Source organism: Carettochelys insculpta, chromosome 4 (assembly GCF_033958435.1).
Source record: "Carettochelys insculpta isolate YL-2023 chromosome 4, ASM3395843v1, whole genome shotgun sequence".
Lineage (NCBI taxonomy): Eukaryota > Metazoa > Chordata > Testudines > Carettochelyidae > Carettochelys > Carettochelys insculpta.
The window spans coordinates 83,930,457-83,954,402 of record NC_134140.1 but is presented as its reverse complement, the minus strand read 5'-3'; the positions used below and the strand labels follow the sequence as shown (position 1 = coordinate 83,954,402).

At 40.2% G+C, this 23,946-nt stretch overlaps 1 protein-coding gene across 8 annotated transcripts in view; it reads right to left on the bottom strand.

Annotated features, from left to right (window-relative positions):
• The window catches only part of LRBA (LPS responsive beige-like anchor protein), a 657,226-nt gene that overhangs the window by 51,615 nt on the left and 581,665 nt on the right, over nt 1-23,946 (bottom strand). For all 8 annotated transcript variants that reach the window (XM_074993191.1, XM_074993193.1, XM_074993194.1 and 5 more), the window contains exon 49: nt 2,488-2,577. In XM_074993191.1, coding sequence (XP_074849292.1) covers nt 2,488-2,577 — 90 coding nt within the window. The remainder of the gene's footprint in view (nt 1-2,487; nt 2,578-23,946) is intronic.

Below are 23,946 nucleotides of genomic sequence, written 5' to 3'. Positions count from 1 at the left end.
CCAGCTATCTGATGGTGTGAAAACACAAGGGGATAAGAGCAACAGCAGCAAAACCAGACATATAGTCAGCCTTCGTGTGACTGCTAATTACTACACCTGGTGTATATTATGGCTCATGCACTTAGCGCTTGGTGGCTTTAATTTCTGATGTATTCACACAGAGAAAAAAAATGGCTATTGAAACTTTAGTAAATAGTACAATGATTAGAATGATAAAGCATTCTTATGCATGATGGCATAAAACCCCTTCCTCCCCACATATGACACTGTAACCCCTTTTTTCCCCTTCTTGGAAAACTTACACATTTTAAAATTGTTAGAACAATAGTTCTGTAAAATTGTGTGTTACTAGACAAGGATGGGGTAAAGTACAGATGTAAATTACAATTTAATTTCTGTATGTAAAGCTATAGAAGTTTGATATAATTAACTTCATGAAATTGAACTCCTTCCATTAGATGCCAAATATTTACTAAGACCATCATCATATACTATACTCTGATGAAACCGTACACTTCTTATTACACAAACTGCTTAATAACAACAAATTTATTCAGCTAAACTTGTCAAAATAAGTAACTAGAAAGTCAAGAGATACAGGCTGGTGGTGCATGGATAAGCCATTTCAGAGAGGCAGCAGTTTTAGTCTGTTTCAGCAAAAAGCAACAAGGAGTCTGGAGGAACCTTAAAAACTAACAATTTGACTATGGCATAAGGCATAATAAAATTGTTAGTCCTGAAGGAGTCACCAGACTCCTTGTTGTTTTTCATGGATAACAAATTCTAGATTTATTAGGCTGCTATTTTATATGATTTCTAAGTTATGGGTGTAAGACGTAATTATAGGGTGGTTTTCTTTTTCTGTGTATTTCATCTCAAAACTCGTTCGTTCTCAGGGATGTTTTAAATCCTAGTAGGAAGTTACACAGACACTAAGGCCATGTCTACACTAGTAATTTCTTTCAAAATATTTTCCAAAAGCGGCTCTTTCAAAATATCCAGTGGAGTGTCTACACACAAAAAGCATTCTTTTGAAATTAAACTGAAAGAACGCAGAGCTCCTTTTGAAAGAGCTCTTCCACTCCCGTTTCAGAAAGAGTGACTTTTTTCAAAAGCTTCTTTCAAAAGAAAACAGTGCAGACACTTTGCGGGCCTTTTTTTGAAAGAGCATTCCTCACGCTGCCTGACTTTTCGAGCCCAGACCCGTTCTTTTGAAGGAGGGGTGCTTGTGGGAACACTCTCTTCAGAAAGAGCAGATCACTCTTTTGAGCCGCTTTTTTGTGTGTGGACACACTCTTTAGGAAGAAGTTCATTCAGAAAGGATCTTCCGGAAGGACTTCTTTCAAAAGATTGCTGTAGCATAGATGTAGCCTAAAAGAGAGAATTCCTTCGGACCGATTTTGACCCGTAAGAGAATGTAAAATTTACAGAAATTAAGGAATTAATAGAATATTCATTCCATTTGGTCACAATGTAATTTTACACATGCAGGTTCTGAATTTGGTGATGACATATGCCGGGGCTGCCTATGGCATAAAATAGAAAGTAATCAATAATAAAATAACAGTTGCTTTAATAAAATTACATTTACAAACCAGTAGAGGTAAAATGGAAAACATGTAAATACTCAGTGCGCCTGGATACTGTCACCCTAGTGTTATTGCAAAACATTAAAATAAATTCTTCATTATGCAAGTTTCAGCTCCACAATTCCTAGTAATCCTAGCTTTTAGGGAAAAAGTTATGCCTGGGGGGAAGCCTCAGGGTCCCCACCTCCTAAATCCAGATGTATTAAGGGATCTTCCTAAGGCTGAGGATATTCCCTTGTCCAGTCTTTTCGGCCCTCACCTGCAGAGATACCCAATGAGAACTGGGTTTCCAGATACCTCCTTCCCCAAGTACTAGCAGCTGGCATCCATCTCAGGGTGGATGATGGAACTTAGCCCTTTCCATCCCCGACCCATGACACTTCTACAAGCGTTCAATTTCTGGGGACTCTAGATTTCAACATAGCATTTAGTGCGACTCCACTGATACAAGGTCCCTTCCATTCAGAGAGGAAAAGGGAGAAGCATAGGGGGCCATAGATACAGTTCTTGTAAGGAGCTGAATGCAAACTGAGAGGTTCTGAGGATTGGGATTGAAATGTAGAAACATTTGAATCCACTAGTTCTAAGAGCCTAGTATACTACATTAACAGAATGTTTTTAGGTAATACTGACATGATGTTTCTGTACTGTGAACCGGCACAATCTTTTCAGCAATTAGTGAATTAATAATAGTCAAACATTGCATATATCAGTGATGACTTATAATTCAGAAAGTTGTGGTTATAAATTAAATGCACAGAACCTTAAATTCCCCCTTCACACAGGCATAACCAAAAAAGAAAAAACAAAACAAGCAAACAAACCCTGAACATATACAGCAACAGTACAGAAATAAACAAAAGTTGAAAGTATCACAAAGAGTTAATATAATACCTACCACCTGCATGGCAGAACTTCTTGGAGGATGTGGCTCTATGAGTAGTTGGGAAGGGGTCTGTCCAAAACTTCGTATTTGAGCTTCAACAGCCTGGAAAAAGGCACAGGCAGGTTTGCATGTTAAGAGGTGCTAATTACAGGCAATAGAACCATAACTGTCACCTGAAAATGTCATTCCACACTTCTGGATTGTTTCATGTTGAAAATCAACCCCGTGTGTTCACTGTGGGGCTAAGTGCTTGGCACTGGTACTGAGAATGAGGTAATCATTTTAGTACTGTGGATGCTATTTCCATGAGAAACTGCAAAACCTCATCCTGCTCAGTGATATTAAACAGAGACTGGCTATTATAATCAGAATCCCTCCTTATTGGCTCCATTTCTCCTTTCTAAGGCTGACTTATCATTCTTGCATCATACTTAAGGAACAAAAGCTAATTTTTTGCAGGTACTAAGAAAGCCTCTAACTTTCTGTTTAACTCCAAGTGTACAGTTTCGTGTCAATAATTAAGACATTAAAAATGGTAACAAGGCATGTATTTTTCCAATATATGTTGATAAGAAAGGAAGCTAAATTACTTGTAGCTTTCATTATACTGCTAAAAGCAAAACAACCAATAAGAATTTAAAAAGACAGATGTAGATGACAAAAAGCAGCACAAACTTAAAACAGGTTCTTCCTCATACATTCATCATAAAATATGTGATTTAAATTTTGAGACCCTCTCTAGATATCTAACTGCTTAAATCCTTAAATATTCAAAAGGAAAAGCAACCTTATACTTTGCTATGCTTTTAAGTTAACATTTTGAGATGTAGGAGTCCTATACTGCCTGCCTACATCCATCCATCTAGATTTCCTGAGTTTGCCCTAGCAACCTAAAAGAGACTAGAGATTTTGAAAAAGCATAAAGCCTAGTTTTCACCAGCACAAATCCTCTAAAACATCAGGCCAAAAGTCATCCAATCCAACTGCAGAGTGCAAACTCAAGCACCCCAAAACAACTGTCACTTTCAAATGTTTAGTTGTGTTTTTCTTCAAGGCCTCTACTTTCTGTTGCTCCATATACAAAAAACCCCACAACACACGCTACTGAGTTCACGAGAAAAGGCTCTTACCACTTCTACTGCTTCCCTGGCATTTTGTATATATAAACACTTGTTAATATTTCTGTGATGGCTGACTACCCATTACAGTGAATTTTCTCTAATTTATTCATTTCGGATGAGAATAAATGATTACGCAGAGAGAGTACATTACTCAATGTCGAAACAACAAAAGCAAAAAGATAAATTCTGCCTAAAGTTCTCTCTGAAGATTTGAGGTTTAATTATGGAGCCATACTTATAGATAAGAAATGTGCCATTTCAAAAGTATTTGTGTCTACTGCCAAGATAGGATTTTTTGATATATTTGAATGAGCTAAAACAATATTACAAATTTTTTGGGGACAAGTCCTGACACCCTTTGTCACTGAGTGCTCCCCAAAGAAATGATTTCACAGGGCCTGCTAAAAGAGAAAGTGTCTCAGAAACTGTAACTAAGCATCCTAGAAATAAATAGCTTAAACACACACACACACACACACACACACACACACACACACACACACACACACACACACACACACACACACACAAAAAATGGGCAATTTCAAAACAACTTAATCACAATCAAAAACCATGTTGGCATATCTGCCAACTAGCAACCAAATACTGCAACACGCTAAGTCAGTTAGAGCCCCTGTCAGTGGCTGGATGTGCTATGTTTGGAAAAGTTGGACCTTTATGGATAGCAAATGTCTTAGGTGAACTGGAAAGGAATTTGTAGGACCAGTGATAAGCCCTACCTGTGGTTTATTATCTGCACATGAAACTATTTAGGACAAAACTACAGAACCTACTTGAATAATGAACTCTTTATAAAAGATAAGGGTCTCAGGTAGTACGCAAAACAAGTATCAGAGAGGTAGCCATATTAGTCTGTCTCTTCAAAAACAACAAGAAGTCCTGTGGCACCTTACAGACTAAAAGATACTTTGGAGCATATGCTTTCGTGGGCAAAGACCTGAAATGACTTATTGTTATTTATGCAAAACAAGTAATTGTTGAGCCAAAATTTTGTATGCTGACTTTTAGCCAGAAGTGAGCACCAGTTATAGTACAGACCCACAAATGTGGGCTTTATAATGGATAAGATAGAGAAATACTTCTAGTCTGTCACCTTCCCATTATATTGTTTCATGACAGACCTATATAAAGTTCCACCCTTTCCCACGTCACAAATGGAGACAAAATTTCAAATATCCCAAAAGCACAATAGTCCTGGCTGGGTCAGGTAGCCATGGAGCCATCTATATAAATGTTAAAGTCTACCAATTAACCAAAAAGAAAGAGATCTGTTAAAATACTATGACCATGCACACAGTATAACATCTAACGAAGTGGGTCTTTGCCCATGAAAGCTTATGCTTCAATATCTGTTAGTCTATAAGGTGCCACAGGGCTTCTTGTTGTTTTTGCCGTTACAGATTAACACAGCTACCGCTCTGATACAGGTATAGACACACATATACCAAAGAGGAGGAAAGAAAAATTAGGCACTGACAAGTAAATTGAAGGAGAGAGCAGACTTCAGCACAAGAATTGCTTGCACTACTTCTCTGTAAGTTTGAAGGAAGGCAAAGAATTTTTTTTCAAACATTGCAGCCTTTTCTCTACAACCAGAAGAACTCTAACACAGTGAGTCATTTCATAATCCCTAGTTACCACCAAAAATCACTCCAGAAGCCAGCATCACGTGGTCTGAAGAACTGTCAAACTATTGCACAGCATAGGTCAACCAAACCCAGTATAACCGCCTCAGACAACAGGATGTCAGAACTGGAATAGGTCTGCATTATTTCCATCCATGTAGCAAGAGAGACACTTGCAGTAGTACAGGGCATATTAGTCACCAGTTGCAACTCAGATTTCTGCTCTTCATGGTAAGGCGAAATTAGAAGGATCACATGTAACCTCCACTGACAGATAAAGTAGAAAATGAGTGTTTTGAGAGTGCTCACCTTAGAACATGCAACAATTTGATCAGTAGTCAAGACGACATCACTTGGCCTTCTGGATCTAGCAAACGACAGCTGAGTATCTAGCCTCATTTTCCTGGGCAATTTTGGTAAAGGCTTTAATCATTCATCAACACTGGAAGGATGTGTGTTCGTGCATTAAATCTCTCCATGGTATACAATAATGTGGAGAGTTTTGGATATTAACTAATATTAACTACTGTAAATTGAATTTAAGGAGATGATAAAGAATTTCAAATATCTTAACAGTTATAGTTTGAAGATGCTTTCAGGTTCTATGAATAAAGCTTTTGTTGTGAGATCCTAATTATCAAGCTCTCAAGTTATTCATCAATTAAGAGGAAATTTGTGTAGCTGATATGAAACTTTCTTTGAGGCACCATATTACTGTAAAAGAACAACCTCTGTTTGAAAGCTATCTGTTAAAAACACACATTTTTATCTCAGAAGCCACATAGGATACAACAAAGTAAAAGATAGCATCGTTCTGTTTCAATGCTTTTCAACTGACTTTAAATAAAATAACCTTCCTGCTAATCTTCTGTAACAAATAACCCTTAGGTAGGGTCATAATTGTTCCAGATGCCATAACATGCATTAATAAAATGAAACAAGTGATACAAATCCTTCACAACAGTCCCTATGTCATCTCTCAAACCACTTATTCATATCAAAAAGGATTTTTCACATTAATTAGTAAACCTATTAACTAATTTATAAACACAAGCACTACTGGCAAAATTTCATGTGTTAGTAGACTCATTTGCTTACAAAAGGTAAACATTTGCCATATACTCCCTATCCGCTCCCCCCCTCCCTCCACACATACATTTCTTCGGCAAAATCAAGAGAGAAGAAGAGAGAAAAGAAAAACAAATAATGATTTAAGCTTGGTTAAAATGTAGTTTTTGGCTACTGCTGAACACAGATATTTTCAGTCTCCAGATACATTCCCTAATCTAATTGTGAAAAAAGTTAATTCAATAGCATGCAGTACCCACCAAGTAGGGCTGTAAATTATTTTGGGAATTGGGGGTGGGGGGGGGTTGAACATATGGCTATAGTTAAGGTAAAAACAGATGTTTGTTACTTTTCTTTGCAGAAACACTCTAACTCAAAATTGCTTTTTCCATGTTTATGTCTGAAAACTATAAAACTGAATATCAGAGAGGGAGGGTGAAGGGGGAAATGGAGGGATACAGAGAAAGAGAGAAAGAATGCAAGGGGATCTAAAGTTTTAAACTCAAATCATGAAAATGATGAAGGCCATTCAATGAAAGGGCAAGTTATAACATTAAATTATCTTCAGACTTAAAGTCTCTTAACGAAACAAGTTAAGAGTATACACTCAGTTACCTAGCAACAAATGGTCTAAGAGTCCAACAGCATAGAATGTCAATGCGAAAATGTGCGCCCATTTCGCATGCACAATTACGATACAGTAAACACTTTCATATCCAGCAGCCCCAAGACCAGGAGGTTGATGGATATTCAAATATTCTGGATAATAGAGAGAGATACCTAGCAATGCATAACACTAAAGAATAATGAGATTAGATATGAAGAAACAAACAAAAATGTATACAGAGTACTTTATTTACCAACAACAGTTGTGCTGTAAACTGCAAACTTATACAGTATTTCCTGTATTTATTTGTATTTACTTGCACTTTACTGTACTTATGGAAACCGTAGCTAAAATTTACTTATAGTTAAAAAGCTGGTTATTTGGGAGTTCCAGATGAAAGAGTGCCAGTTAAGACAGCATTTACTATAGTTACATTCTTGTTACTTATTATAGGAGAAGACATTGGCAGGCAGAATTGGAGATCACTTTCTGAAAATGTGCTTTAACATATGTAACTATAAGCATTTTAAATTATTTTTATTCCAGTAGGAACCACATGAAATAACATCATGTGATACAATGTACACTCTTTTAAGCATGTGTTAAGTTCAGGAAAGGCTTTGGGTTCATCTTTCCATCCTCTATTTATGCCCAGGATATAACAATCCTTGTAAAAGTAATTACTTTGGCTTTTTGCCTGCCCACTGAATATTCAAAAAGGTTTACACACATGTCCCTCAGTGACTTCTACTGGCCTGAGCAATACGCAACTATGATTGCTTGCTTTTCATTTCTTTCAACCCAGATGTTGCTTAACAGCACTAGAAAACACTGAATATTTGACAGGCTTCCAATCAGACGGTGAAGTTGAGTGGCTTAGTGGTTGGGTTTGCTCTCTCGTGGAAACATAATTAAAATCAAGCTTTATTCTAAGTTAAGGTTCTCAGTTAAATTCCTCCCAGACTAGACAAGACATTAACCATGGAGAACAAGCATAGATCGCAACTCAACAAACATACAGTAAACCCCCGAGTTGCGTGAGAGTCACGTTCCCGGGGAACAAGGTGTAATTTGAATTTTGAGCAACTCGAGGTGGGAGTGGGGCTGGAGCCACCACCTCTATCCCAAGGGAACTGCTGGGGCTGGGGTGAATCCCCAGCAGCAACAGGACTCTGGGAGCTGGCCAGTGTGCAGCACTGTGCACTCTCCACTCAGCCCCAGCCGAGCCCGCCACACCAGCCCCAGCATCAGAAGGCACAAAAGAAGGAGGTGTCCCCAGCGTCCCCCATACACTCCCCCCATGTCAAAATGTGGCTGCCCCCTCCTTTACCCCACTGGGAGCGACCCCTGTGGTCTTACAATGCATGGCACTGGGGCTGCTCTGCTCCTCCTGGCTGCTGCAGGCTCCGAGCCATTAAACGTTCCTCAGAGAGATGCGGGGGAGGGGCTAGGCAGCTGGGGGAGCAGCAGGGGTACCACGGCTGCTCAGCATGGCTAGTGGCTGGAGCAGAAGGTGGCCCCACCCCTCCCCTAATCCAGCACCTGCCCACACCCAGGGGGAGCTGGAGCCACAGGCTGGAGCAGGAGGCCTGCAAACCCTCTCCAGCATTTGGCCACGTGCTGTGCCTGTTGCACCCACCCCTCTCCACCCCCTGTTGTTGCAGCCCCCAGCAGCCACTAGGCAGCAGCTGCCTCCTATGGAGACTTTGAGCCAGCTGGCAGTGCATTGTTGGTGGGTGGGTCCCACGAGAGTAAGCGATAAGACAGGATGGAGGGAAGTAGGGTTCTCCCAGACTCAACTCACGTTAATATAAAAAAATGCATAAGTCAAGTCCACGCAAATCAGGGGTCTACTGTACTGGAAAAAACCCCAAAGACTGAAGATGAGAACGTCTTCGTAATGCCTTCTGCTTTATTAGACATCAAATATACTAGCTCACAATAGTCAATAATTGGCAGAAATAAGCAGTATAATTGTTGTTTACCGGGCCTGGGGATACAGTGCACTTGATCCAAGGAAAAATAGAACGCTTGAGTTTTAGTGTCAGAAATTCACAAGCTAATATTCTTTTTTTTTTTTTAAACAAAATTATTCTGTTTGAAACCTAAAACAGAACACCTTTCTATTTCTTTAAATTTAGTAATTCAACCCTTTCATTTTAGTAATCACAGGCGATGTCTAGATTACAGAGGACTGTTGGGAGAGGCTTTTCCAACATTTGGCCCATCCACACAGGGCCAAATATCGGACCAACCCCCTCTGTTGAGATGTGGAACGAGGTGTACAGGAATATTGACAGAAAGCTCCCAACCAGCAGATCTCTTCAAAGACACCTGCAGTCTGGACATGCACTCAGCTGACAATACTCAATTGACAGAAATTTTGTCAACAGAAGCCTGCAGTCTAAATATAGCCACAATATGTTCACCTGGAACAGCTTATCTATTCACCCAAGTTCACAGTTTTAAAAGGAATGCATCATTCGCCTATTCTGTCTTAAAAAAAATCTAACGAGCATACAAGAGAAAAAAAAGGAATGGTAGATCAAGAGCTAAATTGTATTCTCCATAGCTTTGTGGCCCTCTTATATAAACCATGTGTCATGTCCTCCCACCAGCAGCTAGTCAACACAGACCATAGAAGCCAACTACTGATGCGAGCTAACTGAATTACCACTTTAGTTTACAATTTAAATAATAGAGGTCTGTGGTTGTATACTGAAAGCTATGGGTTCAAATCTTCCGGAATGAGTGTTGTTACCAATGAACACTACATTTATTTAAAATATTACAAAGTCCATGGCAGCAGCAGAGGGGTCAATATTGACCAAATGGTGCTTGGGAGGCAGCAAGGGGACACTAGGGGGATCCAGAAGGTTGGCCGCAGAGCCCTGACGCTGGGGGCCAGGAGCACACCAAGCCCCACAGCCACAACACTCCAGTGTCACCTTGTTTCTTTCCAAGTGCCCCTTCCCCAGTGAGTAAATGCCAGCCTCTCTGCTGCTTCCAGCTTCAGCTTTTATAGAAACTCCAATTGTTTCCCTGATTCAGCACAGAGAAGTTTTTATACTTCACTATTGAGAAACTACTAACTTTTCTAGTTCTGTTCTTGACTTTCATTAAAGACTCTTCATCCCATATGGAGTTCACAAATAACATCTGCGAAGATGAAACTGTGGATCTCCAACACAAATGTGAAGAGTGTGCTCTTGTATGGATGTGAGACCTGGCTCACTAAAAAATCTCCAAATCACAAGTTACAGACATTCATAAACAAATGCCAGATGTATATCACTTGCATCAAATAGCAAAACTTTGTCATAAATGAGGAGCTTTGGAACAGAGCAGGACAAGAATCACTTGATGTTCAAATCAAGAGAAGAAAGTGGGGATGGCTAGGCCACACTCTCAGAAAACGGTTATCCAGCATAGTCCATCAAGCTCTCAAATGAAACCAACAAGGAAAATGCAAAAGAGAAAGACCTTGGACAATGTGCAGAAGATCTACTGAGACTGAAGGACAACTGGAATACTCCTGGAGTCAGCTACAAGTTTTGTACCAGGACAGAGTGAAGTGGAGCAAACTTGTAGATAACCTATGCTCCACTTGGAGTACAAGGGTTTAAGTCAAGTAACTTTTCTAGCTGTATATTACTGTACAAATCCTTAAATATTGAAGCCTAAATGCTTTTACAAAACAGCCTTTCATTGTTAGGTGTTTTTTTCTTAAAGCCATCTTGGAATGAGAAACAAAAAATAAATGTGTGAGTAAGTGTAAGTAAAAGTAATACCTGGCAGTGTTAGTATCAAAGAGCTGAACACAAGCACATACGTTGTAGCTGAAGTGGAAAGAAAAGTAGTGTGATGTACTCAGCAGGCTGTAAAACACACTCTAAGCAACTTTAAAATTACATAAAAAAGTCTGCTGTGAGAAAGTAATCATATGAGAAAATTACATAGTTTTAGCTAAAAAACTATTAGTAGACTATGGTATCTAATTACATGGCAGTCATTGAGGTAAAACAGGAAATAATCACATTTTGTGAAAATATGAATAGATTTCCCAATCAGGGTCAAGTAAATTGCTACAATCTGAGCCTATGCATTCCAGGCATATTAAACATACTAAACTGAGGCCTAGGACTGCCTTACTGCAATCTCTAGTTCATGCAGCTGTCCATCTACTACAGTGTAATCCCAGCTGCCAATCTGAAAGAAACCAGTTAGTCACAGCAGACACAACCAAGAGAAACAAACGTCACTCAATAATGTTCAGAGGCCCTGGGTTCATGGATAATTTCAAACAGTATCTCTGTCTGGAACACTGATGTGCTCATTCAAAACACCTAAATCTCTGGCTACTGGAAATAAGCAGATAAAAAGTAGAACTAGAAAAATGAGTGTGGTAGTACTTCAAAGAGACTAAGAAAAAACGGCACAAGAAACCAAAAGAAACGCAGTAAAAAGCCAATAGATTGGGACAAAAGGGACTAGATTTAGAACACACAAAAATGTAAATATTTGTCAGAGTGGAAAGACTACAACTGGAGGTTAATTACCACCATGTTTTATATAGAGGAAACACAGAACAATATTAACTCATTTCCAACAGCAGCTAAAGATTTCATGTGAACAGTCGCATTTTTTCCCTTCTTAAAAAACTGACAGCAACATACATGATGTAATTGTTACACGTAAGAAACCTCAAGACTTCTCTGGTTTCTAGTAATAGTCACTCTGTTTAATCATAAACGCTCTTTTAAATGGTTCAATAAAAAAAAAAAGAACCCTGATAGGTACATTATAATTCATGAAAAAATACTACGTGAAGTCTTGTATAAAAGCCAGGATCTCACGTGTTCAATAATTTAATTGTAAAATGCACAAACACTATTATATATGTTTTCTTTGCCTATGTTCCTAAAGCTTGGATCACATCAGAGCTGACAAACAGGTTTCTGCCATACCAAAGATATTTATTCATCTGTCGCCATCAGTCCACTTGAAAAGTAAGCTTGCTAAGTGAACATGATGGCGAATCACACATATGAAGTTAGTAGGGGGAAGTCAGCAGGAAAGCAGAATAATCTAGAGGATCGGGGCAGGGGAGAGACAGAGTCATCCTTACTCTGAGGAACAATGAATTCTGGAGAACACAGCGTGAAGAAGATGACCACATCTTTAATGCCTAAGATCACACCTCAGAAGCAAAAGGACTGGGCATTCATAGTCTAGTTATTGTATAGAGTTGGTGCCCCATTCCTTCAAATATTTACATTTTCTGTGTACTAAATCTCACCACTGTTGCCCCATTTGAGGGTTTGTTTGTTTTTTTTTTACTGTATTTTAATTTTTTTGTGTGCTACTTTTATTCTGATTTGGACAAAAACAAAATAGCAGAATTTCCTAGAAACTGAAAATCCCAGTGTCTGCCCAGCTCTAGGTTTACACACTAACCAGTCACTTACACTGTTAGACTTCTCAGAATCTGTGAAAGGTGAAGACGACAAACTAAGAAAAGTCAAACATTTTGATAAATAGAGAAACACAATCATATATCTGCTGTAGTTGCCTACTTGATATTTGTTTGGATAGTTGTACATTTTTTTCTAATGTTGTAAACAGTTTTCTAGTCCCCTGAATTAACTGTTATCATCTAATAAAATACAGTATCTAACTGTAATTCAGCCCAGTATGATTTCTGGAAACTGCCTAGAAATGAATATCTTCAGCACAAGTGACTTCCTCACTCAACAAACAAATTCTTCTCTGATGCACTAAATTACTGATGCACTAAATTACTGTCGCTCTTGTAAACAAAATAATGAATACTGGATATGAACATAAAACCAGCATTTTCGTGAGCCAGGTTCTCTTATTCACAACAAACAATTGAAAGAAAAATATCCCAAACTAAGCTAATGTAACAATGATGATGATGATTTAATATTATTATTATTATTATTGTTATTATTATTATTATTAAAAAGCATACAAATTATGGTTAGGTCACATTTTAAACTAAATTAAAGTTACCCCAGAATGCCAAGATTACAACAAATCAGTTTAATGTAGGGGTCAGCAACCAAAACAGAAAGAAGAAACTCAATAATTCAAGAGCCATCATGCATGCTAATATGAGATGGTCCTTAACAAATAACATCAAGTCATACCTTTTGTAACCCCTATTTTAAGAACAGCTCATACACAATGATTTGTAATGCGATACATGTTTACTGCAGGAGGTTCACAATATTTTTCCATATTCTATTTCCTCATGTGCTACGATGTGTGTTTGTGTACCATTGTCTTCTTGACTTTGGCTGTTTCTACACTTGTTTTTCACCTGGTTTTGTGGGAGTAAGGGAATGTTGAAGTGGGGCGCTTATTTTGAAGCTGCCTGTATCCACGCTGTCCACCTGCAATTTCAAGTCTGCACTCAAAATTCACAGGGTGGCTATTATGCTGATGAGGCACTGCATATGCACATTAGCACCTCATTAGCCTGCTTTGAATATCCTCATTACCATGCCCCCTCCGATGGCAGGAGGCAAGTGTAGAAACGGCCTCACACACTCTCTCTGGAAGGCACGAGGGGAAGTTATCCAAAGTTTCAAGATCACATATTGTTTGTTATCTAGATATGAGTTGTTCATTTCGGGGCTTTTAGACACATTTACCACTTCTCAAAAATGAGCAGGAGTTTTTCGTGATTTTTTTTTTTTAAACTTTGTGATTAAGTACCGGGAGCCACAAAGAAGTTCTTAAAGTGCAGCATGCAGCTCCAGAGCCTCAGGTTGCAGACCACTGGTTTAATGTTACATAGGTCTCTCCCAGTGCGTGCATAGGCAGCACTTCATTAAGGACATTCCCCCCGTGGCAACTCCAAAGTCTTAAACTTCAAAGTAATGGCACGTGTCTAGCCGCGGCGCACCTGCCGGTACTTCAAAGTGCTGGGGCAACTTCGAAGTTCCCTTACTCCTCAAAATTTAAAACTTCAGCCGTGGGGGTGGGGGGTGGAAATTTGCTTAATGAAGTGCTGCCTATGCACGGCAGCACTTCATCAGTAAACTCCCAACATCCTAATTACCATCCTTCCTTCGAAGGAAGGTGGTAGTGTAGACACAGCCTATGTAGCTATGATATTCTGACATTCTACACTCCTGTCAGTTGGAAAAAAAAAAAAAAGTGAGGGGATTAGAACATTTTCATCAATTTTGGACAGGCAAGCAACATGTTGGTTATGGTCTTATTTAAAATGGGTCAAAAAAGTACTGTAAATATGTAAAACTCACCAGCCAGGCAGAAATGAAAATATAAAGAGCCTAAGGGATCTGAAGCCCTCACACATACTGATAGCTCCATAAGACAGATCAAGCAGGAAAAGGTAAGAGAATTGTTTGTGCTGAAGATTTTCCCCTTCCTTGAATCTTATACCCAGCTGAGAAAACATGCAGTGAGTTGACATGCTAATTTAACTGAGCTTCATACTTCCAGAATGCTTTGCTACTACTCCTAAGTGTAGGGAAGTAATGTTGGAATTTTTTTTAACCCTCATACATCAGAACTCTGAGACTGTCTCTAAAAGGACATCTTCCTTTTCTTGTGGATAGTGACAATAATAAAACCCAGGCAAATACACTACCGAATGAAGTGAAAAGCAAATATTCAGAGCCCAAAGGGTGGTGGTGGTTATCCATTATGCTGGCACAAGAACAAATAGATGTAAACTGGCCATAACAAGTTTAGGCTTGAAACCAGATGAAGGTTTCCAATTAAAAGCATTTTAAACTTCTGGACAGCCTCCCAAGTAGAGTTGCGGGGGCAATAATATAATGTGTTTCAAGACTGACTTTGAAAAGTTCATGGAGAGGGTAGTATCATCATGTTGCTTCCAGTGGTTATGGCCCATCTCTAACTGCTGTTAGCAACCACCTCCAATGTCCAGCCACACTAGCTGGGGAAAGCACTTAGTTATTATAGCGAATTTTTTTCCCCAGTTTTCTGTCTGGTGGGTTTTGCCATGTTCAGGGTTTAATAGAGCACTATACTAGGGATCAGGAAGGGATTTCTCCCCAGGTCAGATGGCAGATACCTGGGAGTGGAGTGGCGGGAGGGAGTGCAGTTCCCTTCTCCTGCAACCTGGGGTACGGGCCACTTGCTGGGTTGAACTACAGTTAATGGTGAATTCTCTACAACTTGAAGCATCCCCATAGGACCAGTGGCACCCTGGTTGGGGCCAGAGCTGGTGGCAGTGGGCCTGGGATGGCATCCAGTAGTGAGGCCAGAGCCCCCAGCAGCAGGGCCATGGCTGGGGCCTTTGGCTACAGTTGGGGCTTTTGTCTACAGCTGGGGCTGGGGTCAGAGCCTGCAGTGGCCAGTGGAAAGGGGCTATAGCAAGCAGCAGTGAGGCTGGAGCTAACAGGAGGGAGATTGGCTGGGTCTGGAATCAGGGTGGTGGCGGGCTGGATGGCCAGTGGCAAGGGACCCTGGTCCAGCAAACCCCCTCATCTGGGACCAGTCGGATCCCAAGAGTGCTGAACGTGGGAGGACAGACCTGTAACTCTGGTGATGAACCTCCTGCAGGACTGGGTGGGTGAGGTTTGTGGCCTGTGATGTGTGGTCAGACTATGAGCATGATGGTTCCTTCTGGCCATTAAGTTTATAAGACACAACTCCCAGGTACAGGTGTACACTCTTGCCTAAGTTTATTAGGTCTGCTTTACTCAGAAGCAGCACATAATAGCTACAGACTGCACCAGGATACTAGAGTTGAAGAACAAGCAGTCTAATCCACAGGGTTTGTGTTATAGGGTTCCCATTACCAGAGTAAAAAAATGTTCACCTTATAATTAAATGTAAGAGTTTTACATTTAAAACCATGTTTCCCAAGAGGGAAAGGAAATGATTTTCAATTGCCACAGCTGAAAGTTGACCTGGAAGATTCCTTACCCCCAGCACTTCTCAGTTCTGACTTGATATCACATTGGCATTTACTCACCGACCATGACTAATAATCTTTTCCTTTGTGGCCTGGCCAGCAGGAGTGACTTGTACAGAAATCATTCATCTCTCTCCTCCCCCATGAAATCATTACTCTACAACAGGACTGTTTTCTACAAGGCTTCAGAGGAAGAGATCAGAGTCCATCACACGGCACTGTTGACAAGTCAGTCTCTGGCTGGCCACAAAAACAATGTGTTTGCATTTGAGTATATTCTTTTTAAATCGGGCACATTTTATGGTATTTTTAAATGCTGGTTTTCAATTAAAACTAGACTAATCCTTAACATTAACTTGGCTTTTCACACACAATTCCTGTACTGCACTATGTCAAACATACCATCTGTGCAGCACACTTCTAGCCAGTGATGCTTCAAAGATTGTTTCTACAATACTTTGAACTGTGTCTGCCTGAATTCTTCACTTATTGTATTCAACACTTCTAAATTTACTATTCCATGACAATGTTGTGTAATCACTTTACTTCATTTTTCAAAAACCCACTTCAACCCCAACAAAGATTGTGTCCCACCTGCTGAAAACAGACATGCAGATCATTTTCCCAACTATTTAGCAAACTTTAACTATGCTATTAATACAAATTGTGTTTACATTTTGTGAAAGATTCACTGCTGTCTGTGTTTTTCAGTTAGAGCTGAAATATGCTATTAACTCCCACTATGAATGTAACTGAAAGGGAGGCCAAAAATGCTTTCCCTGGGATAAGATATCAAGATCCGCTACTGCTGTCATGAATCTGGGGTCATGTAAACTAAACACTACTGCTGCTGTTCTTTTTGGGAAGCACAGAAGACTCTCAAACTGTAAATATTTAAAAATAAAAATTACACTTACAAGGGGAAGAGCTAAGATACATAAATTTTACCCACAGATACTGAACCCTAAAGCTAGGACCCAGTTTCAGTGCCACCGCTCACAACGGATCTGGCATAAGTTTCTTTCTAAAACCAAAAATAACCCAGAATTATTTTCTCCATATGTATATGACTACAGTCAAAAATATGCCCCTGATTCCCTCAGATGAACACAATTCATTGACAATTTTTTAAAATTCTGAGGTCTATATGAAAATCAATATCAATAGTCAATGGAATGTAGAAAGCTGGATCTCATTATTATTCATATTACCTTTCATGTATAAAATGCTGCTGTCTCAGTCTATGAAGAAAAAGCAATCAATAGAGACACCTTACTCTACAGAAGAAATCCTTTTTTTAAATTAAAATTATTTGTGTTACTGGTTTTACACTCTGAGTCAGTTTTTCATTCCACTTTGCTTTTATTTACTATGACTTACCCGAGACATACTGACAAAGATAAAGATTTATCTGGTCTTTGGTATGCACAAAACTTTCAACCAAAACCCCTGAGTGTGGTTTACATGCAGATTCACCCTCTTGTTAGAGCTTAGAGAATGAAGGATAATTTTACTCCTCTCACTGAGGTGAGCTGAACTGAAATAGTTTAAGATCCAAAATAGCTTAAATAAAGCAAGGTGTGTTAGAAAAGCAAAAGGAGATGGAATTAACTCAAAAAGAAATAGTACCAACACACTAGCACCAAAATGCCCTAGCTTTGGCCAAATGTGCCTAAATCCTAGATGCTTTAGAATAGACATTAACCACATCTTTACAGTTTAGTGTCTGCAAACTATTAGGTCCCACCTCTCCTTACATATGAAGGCATACATACACATCTTGTAGAACTGTAAGGGACCAAGCACCATCCCTGACAATTTTTTTTTTTATTTGTTTGCCTGAGACCCCTAGATGACCTCAAGGACTGAACTCTGGGTTTACAAGGCCAATGCTCAAACCACTGAGCTATCCCTCCCCTGTCAATACACAGTAACACTTTTATGCCTTCTTGTTAAGCCCTTGGAGGTTTTTAAATAAAAAAGTGTGACCTGCTGTTATCATATTAATCAGAGTTCCATGCTGTATTTGTATAGACATCATTAATATTTGTACTAGTGCTCTAACTTTGGAAGAGAAAGGAAGCAACCTCTGTTATTTCCCCTAACAACTGCTGTTTAATAAAGACCCCCTGCATCAGTCTCAAATAACATATTACTTATGTGGGACCAACAGGATTTGTTTGACTGTTAATAGTCTAATTCCACAACTTTTGAGACATTTTTAGCTTATTTCCTCCCAGAAATCTCAGGTGTATGGCCACTATTTTAGCCACACATAAGTCTACTTTACCACTATGATTAAACAGCTGCAACAAGCCCATGCCATCTGCCCTGGGTTTGAGGTAAGCAGTTGATTAATTGCTTTTTTAACTCAGATCACAGCCAAAGCTTTGGGACCCTCCCACCTCATAAAATCCTAGACCCCCAATACTGAATATCTACACTATGATTAGATTCTTATCCAGAGCACCAAGAGCTTGGGTTAGTCAGCATGAGCCAATTTCTGCTTTTTAAAATGTAGCATAAACATCCCCTCTGAGGTAATATTTCATGATCATGTCACACTTCTCGGTACACATCAGCAGATATCGAAACTTCACTGACCAGTTGTCCGACTGCAAGCAGTTAATCACAAATAATTTTTCACTCTTGTACCAATTTTGTGTGCACAGAATAGCACTTGTGATAGAAGCAACAGAACAGTGCAGAAAACACACCAAATCAGTTGAAGGAGCATAGTTGCACCACTACAGCCAACATTGCTTCTTTGAGCAAGGCAATGAGGAAGCCCTTTCTCAACAAATATACAGATGTACAGCTCCACGGGTCCAGACAGGGTTCTCCAGACAGGGCCAAAAGCAGGCATTAAATACACCATACCCAGACTGGCAGATTATAGATTTACCAGTGAATCTGGTAGTAACTGCTGGGTGACTCAGGAGTAATTTCCCTGGTACCTGCATGCTCTCTGAGGTTACGTATCCACAGCAGCATTATTTCAAAATAAACTATTCTGGAAGCAATATTCTGGAATAGCTTATTCTGAAACAGCACAGCTACATACAAAATGCATGTCGAAATAGTGCTCAGATATTTCGAAATAGAGCACCCAGACACAATAGAGCTTATTTTAAAATAGAGCTCTTGGACTCACTGGCTGCTGCTACACTCCCATGGTCCCATCGGAGGGGCCACGGTAGTGAGGAAATTCAAAGCAAGCTAATGAGGCGCTGACATGCATATTCAGCACGTCATTAGCACAATGGCAGCTGCGTGAACAAACTTTGATTTTCAGATTGATAGTGAAAATTGGGGCAGCTTCGAAATAAGCACCCTGCTTCAACATTCCCTTACTTCATTCTAGTTCTACACTGTTCCTCGTAGAATGAGGCTTACCAATATTAAAATAAGACACCCACTATTTCAAAATTATTTCAAAATAGCATGTTGTAGATGCTCACAAAGTTATTTTGAAATAGCAGCAGTTATGTGGAAATAACTTGGCTGTGTAGACATAGCCTGAGAGAGAAGTGCAAGCCAAGGGATTAGTCAATGGAAATGTTGGCATAAAAATTAGGTGAGTAAAAGCATGGTTCCCTATAAGGAGGAGTGTGCAATGATATGCCAGCAAATTTACATGATTTTCACGGATGTTGCCCCTTTCCCTACTGCAGTGGCTCAAATTCTCCCTCTTGTTCAAACCCAACCAGAGATTTGCCTTGAAACGGTGGATATTCTTCACTCCCTTGGGTTTATCTGCCAGAAGGTAACATGTGGCCCATGGTTTGCATTTTAGTTTAGGAATTTCTATTAGAGCAGTCAAATCCTTTCAAAATATTTCACGTCCCTTACTCCCACAGGCAGAAAGAATGGCTGGGAAAATTGTTCACAGCAGTATGAAGAGATGTAAAACTTCTACATTTTTAATTAGAAAAAAAGAATGTTAAAATATGGTTTTAATTTGGTAGGTTTCCCTCATAGACCAAAGTTTCCGTCTTGTAATATATGTAACCTGACTGGTTGTAAACATAATCGTGTCAGTTGGAGCAGCATAGGAGTTCTAAGGAAACTTTGTATTAACCTCAACTCCCCACATCCTCAGTTCCTCCCAGTATTATGACAGCAGACAACTGAGAAAATACCATAAGGCTTACCTTTTAGTTAATGATGAGGCATAGATGCTGGTATGTATATTCTGACACACAATATATCTAGAGATATTTCCAGGGTTTAAGTACAAATCTACTATTTCCATTAGCTCATTAACTCTTCACAAATTGTGTGTTTCTGAACATACATACGCTTCTAGTTCTTTTAGGTTGTGACCTAAAATACCTTTCCTACCTATATTTGCAATGATTCAAAGTTCAATATCTCAATCCCCTTCAAAAACCCCAAAGGGAGCACTGTGTCCATCAGGAAGCTGGGAATCTCCCTGCTGCAATGGTTCTAAACTCTCAATTCTAGATCTGCAGGAAAAACTGGATTACTTTTATGGCATTTTTTAAATTTTCAAAATACCCTAATGGTCCTAATTGGATATCTGTCCATCTTGGTCATCTGGCTGTGGCTACTTTGGGGAAGTTTCTCAGGCAAGAGGGTTAAAGGACAAAAAACACAGCTGACTGAAAAAGCTCAGAGGTTGTTAATGTTATTTTAAGTCCTTCAGGAGATATATTACAGAGCAGGCAGAAGGTGTAGTTGCCAAAGATACACAATAAATTAATTTACCACATGATATAGAATGCCTATGTACATAGCTACACACACACACAATCTTACTGCTCATTACTTGAATCCTCATCCATGAATACACAGAATAACTCATCATTGGTGATGACACTAGATTTCACTCTGCATATCTATTGATAACATACCACAAATGATCTACCTTGACCTATACAATCTAAATTTAACAGCGTTATACAAAGGTTATATATTACACTAAATAAATACGTACCAGAAAGAATATCTTGTCCTCAGGTGAAGAAATATTCAGGAAAAATGCTGCAGTGGACAACACTTGAAATAGCAATGAAGCTTGGAACAAACATCAGCACACATAACTAGATCCACTGTTTACAGTCAAGCCCTTAGGTACAGTCGCATTTGCTCTGATCCTACTGACAGAGACCAAAAACTACAAGATCTTTACCAAATATTCATAAACCTGAACTACCCATCAGGAGAAATAAAAAAAAAAAAAATCGACAGGGCCAGATGAATACCCAGAGACCAGCTACTCCAAGATAGGCCCAAAAAAGCCAAGAACAGAACACCACTGGTCATCACCTTCAGCCCCCAGCTCAAACCACTGCAACGAATTGGTAGGTAATGCTTGCTTTCCACAGTCCCAAAGACAGAAAAAGTCTCTTCATCAATGTGCTTCTGATCAAAGTCCTCTTTTCCTCCCCCTTACAAGTCAGTTCTCTCTTGCAGACAGTATGGAGTAACTCAAAAACAAGAAACGTGGACTCAGGAGAATGAGAACATATAAGAATAGTACAAATTCAACAGATATAATCACAGAGGAAAATCTCTAAAAATGTATTCAATAAAATGGATGTTACTGTTACAGCTGAGATAATCCCACATTCTTAATTTCGTCACCCCTAAATGATTCTTCCAGGCTACAAAGTAAGTGAACATAGATCGTGGTTATACTGATAATGCAGCTATTATTAAAAAATTAAAAACTACATAAAAGTTTAATGTGCTGTAGTCTGTTATGCTGATTACTCCTAGTTTGGTTATTATTTCCATCATTTAATGTCCTTTTATAGAAAGATTGTTTTATGATTTCTCTGTTAAGTGTATTAGCCATTCAGCCACTGGAGAGGGAAAATATCTGGGCAGACAAAATATGTACTAAAACGTTAGATTTATAGTATATTACGTGTACCACAAATGCAAAAAAAAAAAAAAAAATTATTTAAAGCCTGAAAGACTGGAAGCTATTTTGCACAGATTCAATATGACAGAAAACTAGTCACAATAAACACTCAGTAAAAATTGAACACAAATAGTTTCGAGAATTTGTGGGTTCTTCCACAATCCTCTCCCCATCTTATCTGCATGGGAGTCTGTACGCAAGATATTCTGCATGACAGAATGGCAGTTGGTTTCAAGCGGTGTGCTGGAAGGCTCAGTTCTGGGGCCAATGTTGTTCAACATCTTTATTAATGACCTGGACGAGGGACTGGATTGCACCCTCAGCAAGTTTGCAGATGACAAAAAACTAGGGGGAGAGGTAGATAGGTTGGAGAGTAGAGAAAGGATCCAGAGTGACCTGCATAAATTGGAGGACTGGGCCAAAAGAAATCTGATGCAGTTCAACAAGGAGAAGTGTAGAGTCCTGCATCTGGGACAGAAGAATCCCAAGCATTATTATAGGCTGGGGACCGACTGGCTAAGGAGCAGTACAACGGAAAGGGACCTAGGGGTTATGGTGGATGAAAGTCTGGATATGAGTTAACAGTGTGTGCTCAAGAAAGCTAACAGCATACTAGGGTGCATTAGGAAGAGCATTTCGAGCAGATCTAGAGAAGTGGTTGTTCCCCTCTATTCGGCACTGGCGAGGACACATCTGGAATATTGCATCCAGTTTTGGGCCCCGCAGTATAAAAAGGACGTGGATGTGCTGGAGCAGGTTCAGCGGAGGGCAAAAAAAATGGTTAAGAGGCTGGAGCACAAGACCTGCAAGGACAGGCTGAGGGATTTGGGCTTGTTTAGTTTACAGAAGAGAAGATTTAGGGGTGATTTAATAGCAGCCTTCAACTTCCTGAACAGGAGCTCTAGAGAGGAGGGTGAGAGACATTTCTCAGTGGTGTCAGATGGCAGAACAAGGAGTAATAGTACGAAGTTAAAGAGGGAGAGGTGTAGGTTAGCCATTAGGAAAAACTATTTCACCAGGAGGGTGGTGAAAGAGAGGTTACTCACCGTAGTAACGGTGGTTCTTCAAGATGTGTCCCCGTGCGTGCTCCACATTAGGTGTCAGGCTCGCCCGGCGCTGCAGATCGGATCTTCCAAGCAGTTTCTGCCAGACCGCGCATGCGCCGGCGCACGCCGGGCCACGTACGCGATCCAGTCCCCGCCAGTTCCTTGACCAACCACCTCGGATCCTCCTGCAAAACACTAAACAGAGATCCAAAGCGGGGAGGATGGGCGGGTAGTGGAGCAGCCACGGGGACACATCTCGAAGAACCACCGTTACTACAGTGAGTAACCTCTCTTTCTTCTTCGAGCGTCCCCGTGGGTGCTCCACATTAGGTGACTACCCAGCAGTAACCCAAAATAGGAGGTGGGTAATCGGATTATGTGCAGCTTGTCCCTGAGAGCACCGCTGTCGAGAGACGCGTATCCTCTTGGAATACCCTGTGAAGGGCGTAATGTTTGGCGAAGGTGTCATAGGATGACCAGGTCGCCGTTCTGCAAATGTCTTTTAGCGCAACGCCCTTGAAAAAGGCTGTTGATGCCGCCACCGCCCTAGTAGAATGAGCCCTGGGCGTGGCCAGTAAAGGAGTCTTTTTGAGTTCGTAGCACATTTTTATGCAGGATACGATGTGCTTCGAGATTCTCTGTGAAGAGAGACCTTCTCCTTTTGATTTGGGAGCGATAGAGACTAGGAGTCTATCCGTTTTCCGGAAGGACTTGGTCCTGTCTATATAGAAGGCTACCGCCCTCCTCACATCCAGGGGGTGTAGGCGCGCCTCTTTGTTAGAGTTATGAGGCTTTGGATAAAACGAGGGTAAAACGATAGGTTCGTTAATATGAAACTCAGAAGAAACTTTAGGGACAAAGGCTGGATGCAGCCGTATGGTTACTGCATCCTTGGAAAAAACTGCAGGGTGGCATTGCCGTAACTGCCACAAGCTCGCTCACCCAGTGAGCTGACGTGACTGCGAGAAGAAAGGTCGTCTTTATCGTAAGGAGGCGGAGGGAAACCGTGGCCAAAGGCTCGAACGGTGGTCCCGTTAGCGCATTAAGCACCAGGTCCAAGTTCCACAAAGGTAGAAGCGGTTTCCGAGGGGGGAATAGGTTTACCAACCCTTTGAGGAACCTGGTAACCATGGGATGGGCGAACACCGT